The sequence below is a fragment of the Drosophila tropicalis genome, unplaced genomic scaffold (assembly GCF_018151085.1).
Source record: "Drosophila tropicalis isolate 14030-0801.00 unplaced genomic scaffold, ASM1815108v1 contig_859, whole genome shotgun sequence".
Lineage (NCBI taxonomy): Eukaryota > Metazoa > Arthropoda > Insecta > Diptera > Drosophilidae > Drosophila > Drosophila tropicalis.
The window spans coordinates 1250403-1265263 of NW_027173353.1; the positions used below are offsets into that span (position 1 = coordinate 1250403).

General features: G+C 35.6%; 1 protein-coding gene across 8 annotated transcripts in view; it reads left to right on the forward strand.

The window, feature by feature from the left end:
- ps (RNA-binding protein Nova-1-like protein passilla) overlaps positions 1–14861 on the forward strand; it is a 43594-nt gene that overhangs the window by 6747 nt on the left and 21986 nt on the right. For 6 of the 8 annotated variants that reach the window (XM_068296729.1, XM_068296732.1, XM_068296734.1 and 3 more), the window contains one exon: positions 10556–11376. The exons of 1 other annotated variant lie outside the window; for it this stretch is intronic. Coding sequence is in view for 3 of the 7 variants with exons in the window: in XM_068296735.1 (XP_068152836.1) it covers positions 11259–11376 (118 nt within the window). In the remaining 4 variants the exon portion in view is untranslated. Of the gene's footprint in view, positions 1–10555; positions 11377–14861 lie in introns of those variants that run through there. One more of the 8 variants, XM_068296731.1, reaches the window with a different exon arrangement.

Genomic DNA, 14861 nt, shown 5'->3' on the forward strand with positions numbered 1-14861 from the left:
TGTTGTCATGTCTTTTAAAAAAGGAATCCAAAGGTTGCCTTCTATTTACTTCATACACACTATCAGTCTCTGATGTTCACTTGATTATATCATGTTGATTATTAAATATGAAGGTAAATGCTTTAGTTGTTCGTGATTAGATTAGATTGAATTTCGCAAAAAATTGGGCCATAAACAGTGTTGCTTTTGTAAAAAGAGTACAATGAAATTGTTTCAGGAATGCTTAAAATTTCACCAGTATTCTTTTCCATTTTGTGTACCTACCTCATTGCAAAAATAACTAATGTTGACTGACGCCCAGTTTATTGTTTTAGGCTAGGTTGTGGTTTTTCCCTTAAAGAGTGCAAAAGAGGTGGAAAGCTAGTCGGACCTGCCCACTTGTTTACCTTAACTTCGCCTGAAGTTATTTGTTGTTTTATTTATGGATAATTTATAGACGCACCTCCATCCATCCATCTATCCATCCACCCACCCATCTATACATCTGTTGGGTAAGTCAGAGCACCTGCAGCACAACACAATGTCAATTCGATTTGTTGTTCCTAACCAGACCGCCCGCCGCCGCCCCCCTTTATACGCATATTGAATACTGGCAGCAAGTCAAGCAATCGAATGCTTGCCCACCGTTGTCGGCGACGACCCAGCGACATAGTTTCTGCAGTTTGGCTTCGTTGGCCCCAAAGTAATTTGCATACTAACACACACACACACACTCGCACACCCTCTTTCAGAGTTACCACCCACACTTTTGCATAGGTCTGGGACTGTCTGCCCTGGCGACGACGATGTTGCTGGGCTGCCTGCCTCATGTCTCTACTCTTCTCTTCATTCTTTTGGCCTAATTGTGAGCTTTTGATTTTGTTTTCATAAGGTGTCCTCTCTCTACTTCTCTGCTCCTTCTATTTAATGCTGCGCTCTCTCAATTCACCTCTCTTCCTATGCTTCTCACTCTCTCTTTTTGTTTGTGTGTTGGTCTCTTTTGACTCAGCTAAGCTCAGCATTTGGTTCTTGGTTGCACATTTCTCGTACCTTGAATATCTTTCATTCATTCTCTTCTTTTTCTCGCTCGTTCTCCCTCTCTCTCTCTCTTTTCCGCATTTTGTGTTTTTCTTTCAAAAATTTTTCCAACCGCACACTTTTTCATGGCAATGTTGGGCTTTTGCTGCTGATGCATAGTCGTTCTATAGTTGTTGTTATTGTATTTATTTTTGGCCATATTACGTCGGTTTAACCTTCACCCATTTATGGACAAGCGAACTAAACCAAAAAAAAAAAAAAGTAAAAACCAACCAGAAAAAAGACATTTCGACTTCCATCAAAAAACAGAAAAAGCGCAGCGTTGGGAATTCTGTTGGATACCTACCCACATGTACCTCTATATATGTATGTTATATGTACATATAAATGTCTATATATACTTTCATATTTATAGATATTTACGCCCACTTTGGCTCTGGCTTTATAGTTAGACACTTTTTTTCGTTTTTGGTCACACATTGCGTATACGCAACATGAAAAATCTTTTCCATTATGCAACACATAATCAGCGCTAATAACAAATTCTAATTTAATTTCATATAATTTTATGATGTGCTCATTAATAATTATAATTTAGCTGCCAGCCAAACCACAGCGGCAAACACATAAAGAACAGCTGTGCTTCCACAAGCAACGAACCAAATACTTCCTTCTCCTTCACTTCATTCCCTTGCTCCACCTGAACTCCTTTCTTCCAAACACACACACACACACTGTTTGTGAGTGGGTTGTGTTGACTTGACAGAATTTAGGTGGATACTTGTCTAATATATACAACAAACAAGCAAAAACAACAGCAACACTGCACACATTGTGTTACGAAAAACAAAAGACCCAACGACGAGTCAATGAAACCAGAATGAAAGCCAAAATCTCTGGTACTGTGAGGGCGGGGGAAATGGGTGAAAAAAGCAGCTTACTCGACTTAACTCGACTCTCAAGCCAACATGTCAAAGGAGAAGCGTACACAAAATACTTGTAGCAATGTTGGCAAAATTAACTAGCTACTGTGGCATTATACAACCATCAAAAGAATGACGAGTTAAATACCCTATTCTAATGTCAAACTTAAGTAGTTCGATTGCTCTTGTCTCCACACTCAGCAGATTTAGGTGCCAGCAACTAAGTTTTCGAGTTATTGTTATAAAATTAACGTTCTGACCAAGAAAAAAATAGAATCATATTGAACTACATAAGATCTAGGAATAGAACCAGTAAAAGCCTTAAAAGTAGTTTTAATTTAAAAAAAAAGTCTGTTTATAAAACATTATACAATAGTATACAACAGTATACACTATACAACAGTATAGTTTATATTTTCTAAGAACCTAAGAACCATTATAGCCCTTAGAAATTCTTATATTTGGTTTCCTTTAAATATATGTAAATATTTCCATTGAGAACTTTAATTAAAGGATAAAAACCATGCAAAGAATTTATATCTCTTTATGATAATGAAGAACAACAATTAAAGCGAAATCTTAAGATCTTTATTGCAATAACTTAGAATTGATGAGTTTGCCATCTTTTACAATTGAACTATCTATTAATCCATCAGTTTATGTGAATAAATTACGCTCATGTGTGACTTGGATTACGCTAATTTGTCATTTTTTTGGAATATAAGGAACTTGCGTTACATGATGTCTGGGGAATTTGTAATATCCACAGATTGCATTACAGAAAAAAAGGAAAAGAAAACCGTATAACCGTTGAAAATATGGCAAATGCTTAATGACTGTGGTGGTGGCTCGCAATGAGCATAAATTATGCGCACTAAGGCGAACTGCCACGAGGAGCCACGGAAGAGGAAGTTTGAGAATGTGCGGGGACATGAGTGAGAAGTGGGAGCCAGGCGCCACAAGCTCACTCATCCATCCACACACACACACACACAGACACACATAGAACCGTATTCATGGGCCCTTTTGGCTTACGGGTTGGCACTTATCCACCGTAAATAGCAGACAGACTTTGTCATAGATGCTTTTGCAGCTAATGTAAATATTTGTGCTATGTATGCAGCTACCTACTAGGTATATATGTATAAGTACATATATAGGGATATATCTTTGGATGTGGATGAGGCATACAAAACCCTTTACCTTCATTCTGTGCCCCCAACGGACCTAAGCCCCCGTCCATCCCTTTTTTGGGGTCAGGCATTTTCATATCGCGTGCCTTGTTTATTGATTTTCGCTTTCATTTTTCATGTAACATGCGAGGCAACAAAAACAAGAATAACAACAACAACCTCAACCAATAATTGAAGGACTAAAGTTTCCTCACTTATTTTTTTTTTGGTGTATGTGTTTTTTTAATATTTTTTTTGCCTGGTTTTTGGGACTGGACACGATGGAAATTCATTTGTCAGTAGACACTCAAAAGCACACGCACACACACAAATACAGAGAGAGGGCAACACACATGAACTCGAAGCAACTCATCCAGAAACGTGCTGCCAAAGTCAATGAGGTCGCAGCTTATCCTTATTTCGTTGCCTTTTTCTTTTCGCATTATCCTTATTCATGTTTCTTGCCACTTGTGTTAAGTATGCGCACTGTTTACATTTTCTCATACTTTCATTTCGTTTATTTTGCATGCCTTGTCCTTGCTTTAAAACCTTCTCGCCTTTTACTCGTTTAATGCTCATAAAAACACACAACAAGAAGAAAACAAAGCGTTATATCCTGGGGCCAGGTTTGAACCCAAGACCTTCCACCAAGCTCCTCTCACTCTCTCTGCTTCGCTCTCTTTCTAGTCTTATGACATTTGTGCCCTTTTTTGTGTTATTTGCATTTCGTGTGTCGATTGTTCCTTCATTTTGCTTTTTCCTTCTTTTTTCTTTGTTGACTTCCTTCCGCTTTCATAAAACTCACTGACTTTGGGCCACTGTGTTACTACTGCCCCGGGCAGTTAGTTATCATCAAATGGTACTGCTGCTGCTGACCCACACTTTTTTGTCCGAGTTATGCGCACATTTTCTGCGCCATTCATTGTTAATCTAACTATATATGTATGCATGTGCGTTGCCCCATTTCCAGCTGTTGTTATGTATTTCAACTCTCTTGGTCTCTCTCTTTCTCTTTGTAATTCCATGTTTATATTGTTGTTGTTATATTATCCATTTACCATCCTGCAATTAGACATTTGGGGCAATTGCTTAAATTCTCCAATTGACTTTGTATACCAGTTCTATAAATAGTTAACACACACAATTATACAACTTTAAGCTGCTGAAAGAATAAGACCAGTAGAAAAAGATGGTAAAAAGCCAACTAAAGATGTGGTTAAAACCTTTTGTACTTAGGCCAAATCTTGCAAAGAAAGAACTATAGTTAAATCAATTGATTGAAAATACTATTAAAAGCATTTCCTTAAGTATAATCTCAAGTTTGAAAAGATTTATTATTTTGAAAACTTGTAATTCTTGCTAAACTATTGATTTGAAAAAAGTTTCCCTTGCTTGTCACAAAGCTTAAAATCAAAGTGCTTGATATTGACTTTATCAAAGACAAGTTTTGTCATATCTGACAGGTTTGTTTTTTCCTCTGTAGTGTTTCGAACGATAAAGCATTATCTATATGACAAATGAACTGCTATCTAGCTTAGAGAGGGAGGAATGGCAGGTAGTAGAAGGGTTCCCTCTATATAATCGTTTGAAATCTCGTGACTGGTTTAGCAAGTTAAAAAACTAAATGCATTGGATCATCATGAGATTACTTAGATCATTGGCATTGTGCATTCAGTCATCATCATCAATTGCAGTATCTACTTACTTGATTTATGCGATTCTGAGTCATACAAATGGCTACTCCTTGTTTACATATTAAGATTTAATGACATTAGTCATAGAGAGTTGAAATGTTATAAGTGTATATAAGAGTGTGTAAGAGCCTGTAAGTGTGTGTGTGTTTTCTTTTCTCAAGTCAAACAAAATCTAATGAGACTAGGCAAAATGTCAATGCGGATAAATTACCATCAGCCTTTGTCATCAGCAATTTAAGGGGATGCCTACATATACTTATGTATGTATGTACATATATGTACGTCTAACAATCAGTCTGTCACTCAGTCAGTCAGTCATTCGGTCTCTGTGTGTGTAAGATTTATCGCACATGATATTTGTTGAAATGTTGAGATAAAGATAGACACAAACAGACACACACACACACACAGAGACTTACATTAGGCCCTTGTCAGCAGATTTGTTACAGCTGAGCTGAGCCAGAAATGAGCAAACAAACAATATCCCAACAATGTCCTAACAAATGACTCTAGAATCTTGACTTTAAGCAAAAGTGACTTTGTGTGGGTATGATGGGTTATTAATAATAGCTTGTCCACACTTGTAGCTCCAATTCTTGTCGATTTTCCTATATGTATGTACATATATATTTATATGCTTGTCATATCAGCGACAAAACGTCTGAATGTGAAATGAAAAATATGAAATACTGAAATCATTACGAATGGGCGGCAAAGTGTAGTATATGTATATGTACATATAACATAAACTATTTACTGATAACACACACAGTATATAAACACTCACGCTGAGTAAGGGGGAGAGAGAGAGAGAGATTAAGAGAGTGAGTTGGGTAGAGCCTCAGAACGGCTGAGCAAACACTTGCAAACTCAAAAACGACGGTCACTCGCCTGTTTGTAGATAAAGTATCTACAAGATACAATTGCTCTGGCTCTGTCTTTGAGAGCCAGTTTGTTTCTCTTGCACTCTCTTTCTGTTAGTGTTCGCGCTCTCTCTCTCTCTCTCTATTTGTCCCTCTTCTTCTCTATCTCTCTTACTCTCTGATTGTGGCTGGCAAGTGTTTGAAACTCGTAGATTCTTTTTTTTTTTTTGTTTCTTGGCCCGAAATTCGTTTCGTTTTTAATTGTTTTCAGTTTTTGAATTTAGTTGTTTGTGATTTTCACATACTCGCGCACTGATGTCGTTTCTGTTGCTGCTGCTGCTCGGCAAAACGCTGGCAAAGAATTGTTAAAACTTAAACGTTGAAATTGAACACATAAATCTTTGCGTATATATATATATATGATATATGAGTTTCTATATATAAAAGAAAAAAAAAAAATAAATGTGAGTGCGTTATATGAGAAGTTTTTTGGAGCTTGCCAAGTGGTTTATTAGAGCCCTGCACTTGACTTATACATATGTTGTGTGTGAGTGAGTGTATACGTGCATGTTTGTATGTGTGTGTGTTCGCTGGTGTTTATGTGTTTTATTGTGGCGCCCGGGGAATTTAAATGTTATATGTATATGTACATATATATATATCAGTAATGCTGATCAAGCAACAAACAAGCCTTTCAATTGAACAGAAACAAAATATACTTATATAAATCTTTTGAATTGACATTCAACCTCTTCACTCGCCCAAACATTTATACTCTCCGCCCCTTTTCCTCCCTCTTTTTTAAGTGAGGGCTTTTTAAAAAAGTAGCGTGCCACTAGCCCGCAGAAAAACCAAATGTAGGTACTGCCTTTGCCATACATATGTTCAAAATCACTTCTAAAATAATTGTTTCAACCACATTTCCTCACTTTTCACATTCAATTTTTTTTTTTTGGTGTGCCCTTTCATTATTATTTGTTGTTGTTTCCCAGCCTTATCGAGGGGAGAGAAAATTAAAGGAAAGAAAACCAACAACAACAACACAGAAACCTTATCGCATTTGTCGTCTCCGTTCGAGTGATAAGTGCTTCGCTGACAAGGAGATAAGTTTCGCTTATATACAATGAAGTATTTCATTTAGTTTTTAAAGTTATACATAAACATATATGTATTTTCAAAGTATATGGAATATTTTTTGTTCATTGTTTGCTTGCTGATGTCTGGAACTTGTTTGATAATGAAGAATACTACATACATACATACATATGTATTTAAATATGTATATATGTATATAGAGAGGTAGTATATGCCGGAAAGGTGTTGAATATGCAATGAATTTTGCTGAGTAAAGTCGACTACAGAAATGATGAGGTGATATTCTAAGAGACAGCGACTAAAATCACTTCAAGTTTGAGTATTCAATGACTTATTCTAATGACATTTCATAGTTTAGTTTAGTAAAAGTCTGTAACCCAATAATTTGGTCGATTGCCTTAGTTTCCATTTGCTTTGGGAGGAAACTTAAAGGGTTTTGAGAGGAAAGTAAGTTATTACATCCGAGACATTTTTCAATAGCAATAATATCCAGAATTATGTAATTGTATTTCTATATTTACCTTAATTCATGAAATGTTTCAACATTCAAAGAATTTATAAGTCATTAGCCTCTTCGAAAGAGGCAATTGTTTAAATATAAAATTTCATTTAATTTAAATGATTAACTCAAAAATATTTCCTAATGTACATAGTTTTTGTGACCGCAATTCATTGGGAGCTGAACTATTAAACCTTTAGAATATTCATTGATCCTTTAATATTCTTGAAAGTAGGTTCTAACTTAATAAAAACAAAATGCAATTACATACTAGAGCTTCGACAAGATCTAACGTGGAAACATTAATATTTTAGATGTCAAAATAGAATTCTATACACATACATATATATGTAGTTTTGATTATTGCAATTGTATGTTATTAACATATCATGTCATTTATTTTTGGTGATTCTGATAGAAAGTCCTTGTTCTGATTGGAAAGCACATTTAATTTCATTATAGAGAAGCCTTCGTGGCTGCAGCTGTTTGTGCATTCATCATCATTAACACATTTTCGGCTTGAGTGCATCAATGACGTTCATGTCGTCGTGGTCTTGGCTGTTGCTTCGTCATCATCATCTTGTGTCGCCTATTTTCTAATCTAAAAAATATATATATTTTTCACTATATATATTTGTGGTTTTTTGTTTGGTTCTTTCCTTTTTCATCAAATTGTTTCTACATTGTATTTTTCTTGTTTCTCGTTTCAATGCAATTTCAAGGACACACACAGCCAGAATAAAAGTCGAGCACTTTGCGTGATGTGAAGAAGGCGTGGCATGCCAGCATTTGGCTGTTTCTCCTCCCTCTCGTTCTTCTACCTTTCTGGGGGCATAGTTTTTGAATAGTTTTTGAATTGCAGTTTGTGGCATTTGTTTTGTTTTTAATGCACTTATAGTGTTTTTTTTTTTTTTGTTTGGAGGGGTCTTTTTAACTTGGCTTTGACGCCATTTTGGTTTTTCAGTTTCCTATACACAGGTTGTGTATTGTTGTGTAGAGGTATATAATATTCTTCTACAAAATATCATTAAATTAATTAATTGAAAAACTCAAAATGCCAAGCGCGCAAAAGCAACTGGTTCTCAAAGCTTCCAAACTCGTTCTACAACAGCATCTGCTGCTAAAATTTATATTTAGTTTTATATTTTCGTTTAATACGATTTATATAACTTTAACTTCGTGTGTGTGTGTGTTTCTGAGAGTGTGTATGTGCTTGTATTTGTTGTTTACTAATTTCTTAAGTGAATGCAAATTTTATATTATTTTTTGTTGTTGCTAAAGTTGCTGAAATCGTGACAGGTGCCATAAAATATCTAGAGACCAGCAGACGAAGGCAGAAACAGAGGAATGCAATAAACATACACTTGCAAAAGTATCTTATAGTACGCATTTGGATTCATACAGATATATGTATGTATATCTACATATCTACTACTGTATGTATGAATTCTTTCATTGTCATTGTGCTGATGATGATGATGATGGTTGATGGTTGTTAGTCTCTCCCTCTCTCTGTCTCTGCCTGTTTGCCAGTTTGACTGCGTTTGTTTTATTTTTCTGCTTTTATTTCTTTCTTCTCTTCGATTTATTGCTTATTTTGTTTTGTGGTCGTGTTGGCTGCTTAGTGAGCAGAAATTTTGTTTTAATGGTCAAGGTCGTTTGCAGTCAAAAAATCACTCTCACATAGATCACTTACGTTTATGTATGTGTGTATGTATATGAGTCGACCGCTAGCATATTCAACAAAATATTTGTATAATTAAACGCCATTTTAAACAAATAAATATGCGTCGCTGTTGTTGTTGTTGCGTCTTGTCGCATTTTTAATTAGCTATGAAATCATAATAAAAAAAAAACAAGAAAAATTTAAAAAACCGAACAAAAAATTCATGCATAATTAAGCTGCAAGTTATAATTAAATTTTTAGATTTTCATTGACGCGTGCATTGAATCAAAAAAAATACTTTGGAAAATTTGTTGGAATTCTATTTAAATATGGGGGAATTACAACGATTAAATTCCCATTAAAACATAGAGGCCATCTATATTTGTTACAGATCTTTAAAAATCAAAGTGATCATAAATTATAAGCAAGATGAGAATAAAAATTGTTAAACAGACCTGATATATTTTTATTTTGTATTATTTTTGTTCTCAATGATTATGCAAAAGATCTTTTATTTATTAAAATGATAGCTATGGAATTCCTGTTAGCAATTTGAACACGGTTGTTCCAGTTTTTGATCGAAAACAACTAAAACGTGTCTATGTTAATATTTGCATCAAAATCGTTGCAAAAATATGAATTTAATCAAAGGAAATTATATATATTCATTGTATAAGCAACATATTTCTCCATCGTATGTATATTAAGAGATTTTGTTGGGAAAGAAAAACGGAAAAGGCTGCAGCTAAAGGATAGAGAATCCATGGTTGGCCTTAATTTTGTCGTGTCTTTACCCCATGGCTCTAGGTTGTGGGTTTTCCGGGTGATAACATTTCTATGGTTGCAATTTTTGAACTTTCTAAGACCCTTCTTCTATTTCTTTTTGTATTTATCAAGTGATTCATCCGATTTCATTGAATTTTTCCTATCATTCGTCCCAACACTTGATTACCCCTCGCTATCTCTCGCCCTCTTTTTCCGTATAACTAACAATCTCTGCTCAACATTGTCACATTCGAAACCAAAATAATTTGTTGTAATTAATTGTTATCGTCCTTTCATTTGCCTGCCTAATTGACCTGCCTGACTGCCTGCCTGCCTGCTTACCTAATGTTGTGCCAACTCTTGGCAAATTCTTCTGTAAATGCCCGCCATCATTCCATTTAGCCTTCTATCTCTGTGATCCTCCTTTATCTGTTCATGCCTTTAGCAACTTCCCGCCCCCTCGACCGACTCTCTTTCTCCTAACATCTCTCAAGAATTCGCTCATTCTGTACAGCCAACATTTAAAGTGTTTGTGTTTATCTCTAAATGTTAATCACATGTGTGTATCTGATTTATTTTACTTATTGTTAGTACTTTCAAAATGCATTTTAAAAACTCTAACTAATAATATTGAATACAAGATATCGACATAACTATACAATTTATGCCTAAATGTTTACTATATGTATGTATATTTTTATATTGCTGCATAATTCACTCATGAATATTTTTTTTTTTTTTTCTTTTTTTCATATAAACGTTTACAAAAAAACAAAAACTCGCACATTCCACCACAAAACCACCAAAAAAAAAAAAAAAAAAACAATATCAATACAAAAATCAATAAAAAATAAATCATAGAAGGACCACACATATAGGATAAATATATATTAATATATATATATATATATATATAGAAAAGTCTCGACGCCGAACTGTCACTGAGAGCTACTTTAAGATCACGGATTATCCTGACTAATTGACTGGCCGCATAAGCATACTTGCTCTGTGTGTGTTAATAGGCGTATGTGTGTGTGTATACGTGTACGTTTTTGTATAATCAAACATCATTGTTAGTAACGAATCGAAGGACACGGACACAAAACAAGGACCATCCTTTCGCCAATCGCCACCACAACCACCTGCTGCCCGCCCGTCCGATCGCTCGCTCGCTCGCCCGCTCGTTCGTTCGTTCGCCCATCATCAAGTCAAAAATCATCATCATTTCAGATGACAATTGCGGATCCACCCAGATAAAAGTATCTTTCAAACGCATTTCGCGTTCGTTTGATCATTCGCACCAAAAAAAAAAAGCAAAGAATAACAAAAACTCAAAGTCAAAACCAAAAGAAAAACAATCGAAAACCAAAGAAAGCTTAGTTAAATAGAAGCTTTCTAAAAAAAAAAAAAAAAACACCACAAATCCAAGTCAAAAGTACGAGAGACACAGAAACAGAAACCAAAAGCAAATCATCAGTCAAAACAGTAAAGAAATACCCCCCATTCAGTTAACACAAATCGAACCAATAAGAAATACAAAAAAACAGCCAACATTCAGTTAAAAATGGCCGAAGACGCTACCATGGAGACATGTCCAAGTCCCGAAATCGGCGATTCACGCAAAAGGCCACTCGATTCCGATCCGGAAAATGAACAAACTAAACGCTCACATTTCAGTTCCGGTAAGTTTTCAAAAAAAAAAAAAAAAACAAAAACAAAAAACCAAAGAAATTCTAAATCCAAATCGAAAAAAAAGAGAAACCATAATCAAATCCCAAGAAATTCATATCGTACAAGAATTAAAAAACAGAAAATGATTTAGTAAAATAATTTCAATTTCAATCGCTCTTGCATATGCCATTATCGTGCTCTCTCTCTCTCTTCTCTCTCGCTCTCTCTCTCTCTCTCTCTCTGTCTATCTATGTCTCTTATCTATCCTATAAATAACTCATTGAATTTGTTTTTTTTTTTGCCTAACTATTTACCGATCGTGCCGTTGTGTGTAAATAAATATAATTGTATATTTTAATATAGTCATCATATTGTTGCTATAAACTCCCACGTCATTGTCTCTCTCTCTCTCTCTCTATTTCTCTCTGCCTATCTTTCTCTAACTCTTTGTACCTGCTTTTTGTTGTCGTGATTTTGAAATTAATCAACTTAATTAGCACGTCAATTTCATGGCAGTGTCCCAAAATGTTCATGATGTCACATTTCCATTTCCAATCGAAAGGGGCGAAACGCAAGCGAAGAAGATAGACATTTTTTATTTGATTTGCAATTAAATGGGTGGGCAAGAAAAATATAAGTATCCAACCCATTAGCCAAGTTGCAGTTGTCCATAAAGGAGAATCGAAGAGGGGGGTCTAGTTGCCGTGTGGCACTTTTCTGACAGTAACTGGCTACTGATGGCACACTAATCTCTGCGCAGATTGCGGCGCCGAGACATCCTGGGCCCAGTTTGACCCAATTTTAGCCAATGTGACCTCGTCCTCCCCAACCAGTGTGCCAGTCTGCCAGTCAGTCCGTCAGTCAGTTGGCCGCCTTGCAATTAGTTGCAAGTGCATCTGACCCCTTTTACTTGTTCCATCACCGAGAGGCTTCAATTGCTTACTGAAAAGCATACAAATGAATGACATTTAAGCAGCTCAAAACCTACTTTCATAGACAGCTGATTTTAGGGCCTCACTAGGTCGCTAACATTGCCATTGACGTCGAGACATCTTGGCTATTGAAATGCAAAGTGTTGGAGTGATAGAGATTAAAGTGTATTCGTGTATGTATGTATATTCGTGTATGTATAAGTGTGTGGATTTGAATGAAGCTCCTCCAATAGCTGAGCCATTGCCAAACCTAAAACCCATACAATATTATTTGACCACGAGCTATTAACTAGTTGCTTTGCATGATTTGTGTGACTCGCTTAAAACCAGCTGCTCTCAAGGTGAGCCACGATGACGACAACGCAATCAAAGTGGCTTTAGACATACATATATAAATTCAAACATACATATGTATGTATGTATGTATCTAGTCAACTATATACATATGTATATATGCATACATAGATGCCTACCTGTATTTAGTACCTGTCGTCGTCGTCATAGCAAAACGTAAGATTGCTATTCGAAGAGTCGTTTGGTATCGCCCCCGCTCCAATCTTTGTTAAGTCTGACAGCTTGGCGTTTGATATTTGGTTATATGGTTAAGATATCAACAGATAACCGCATTCTCGCCTCGCCCGCATAGGCACAAGACTTGGCTCAGTTGGCAAACGTGTTTGTTTTTTTATTTTTTCTATAATTTCCCAACGACTAAACTCCCTGATTGACTTAACTGTATAAGCTCTATCTTTAAATTGTTACAAATTTAGCACCTCTGAAGAAGTAGTCAAAACTTTTGAAATTACTTTTAAAAAACTTTTATTTGGCAAAATGACAATATGTTTGTGATAACTGAAACAAAGATGGGTAATTGTCATATTTGCTATATATTAGAGATTTATTTACTTGTCAAATGAAAGCTTACCCTTAAAATACTTGGTCACAGATTGTTATTAGATGTTGTTGATCACGAGGCTGTTAAATGACATTTCCTAATTTTCTATTCCAAGTGAGATAAGTTTATAAGTTCTCCACATTCTATGATTGTTATAGACATTTCTGTTTTGGTATAGTTTTTAACAAACTTTTCAGAAAAAAACATTTTCTTTTGTAGTTTTTAGTTCTTCTAGAGGTCATATTTATATTTGAAGAAAACTGTAAATTAGTTTGACAATGTATTTTACGAGATTTTGTTTTTTTTTTTCATGTATTACGTTATGTTTATTTTGCTTGTTCTATTGTTGTTTTGCTATTTGTCGTTTTGTGTCAATTAGGTTAGTGGTTTTCCATTACTGAATGTTTGTTACTCTTCTATTTGGTTATCCAAGTTCTTGCATAAGAAAAAAAATACGAAAAAATATACGAAAAATTGCTTAAATGATATATGTAGGTATTAAGTAAACTGCAATATACACAGATATACATATAGGCACACACACACACACACTTGGAAATGTGTGTAGCTTCTATATGTTCAGCTGCTGCTGCTGATGTTGCTGGTGCTGCCGCTGTTGTCATTGTTATTAATTAACTACCATTGATGTATACACAAATTGTATTTTATTGTTGCTCATAGAACAGGTCCCTCAATATTATATATGTCTGTTTTTCTGTTGTCGTATCTTGTTATGTGTTTCTCCTTCTCTCTTCTGTTTTTTCTTAGAGTTTTTTCTCTATATGAGTATTGAGCACATATTGTTGATTAGTTTTCTAAACAATATATTTGTTTAGCTGTCTTGGCAGTTATTTATTTTTGTTATTATTTATGGCTGACAAGTTAAACAACAAAAGTATAAAACTAAAGGTTTTGCAGCCAAAAAAACAATTGAAAACAGAGCTCAAAAAGGGTTTCAAGATATGGAGAGAGACATGCAGAGAGATGTGGTAAGAAGGAAGTAAGAAATGAAGGAGAGAAAAAATGCGTCAAGGAAATGCAGTAGAATGAATAAAAAAGGGGGTGGGTCAGCTTTTTTTTTTTTTTTTTTTTTGTGGGGTTTTTGGGGCTCGAGCTTATGTAATCAATGCTGCCAGCTGGAAAATAATATAGATAGGGGGTGGGTAGTTGAAGCATAAAAGTCAAGCTGAAAACATATAAAAGAGGGAGAGTAAGATAGAGAGAAACAGAGAGAGCTGCTCTCAGACACAGTTGACAATGTGTGGTGGGCAAGCGGTTGACCTACTTTAATGACAATGCGGGTGCAAAGTGTGTGCGCGCGTGTGATTGTCTCTGTGTATGTGTGTGTGTGTATGTGCCCGAGATCCTGCGCAGTAGTAGTTATCCGAGATGCGAAATCATTCAGCTGCACTGCAGCATTTGGCGCCATTGCAGCAGCCACTCGGACCACACGGACCAACGTCCTTGAGGCGGCGCACATGTCAGAGTAAGCCAACAACAACAAACTGGGTTGCCCTGGCCAAACACTTACCTCACTCAAGTGCGTTTACTGCCTAAGGGCTGGCTGGTCATTCTCACTCTCTCTCTCTCTCCCTCTTTCTCTGTATACCTTTCTTTATCTTTCTTCCGTTTTCTCTTGGCTTTTATCTGCTCTCCCACTTCTACCTTT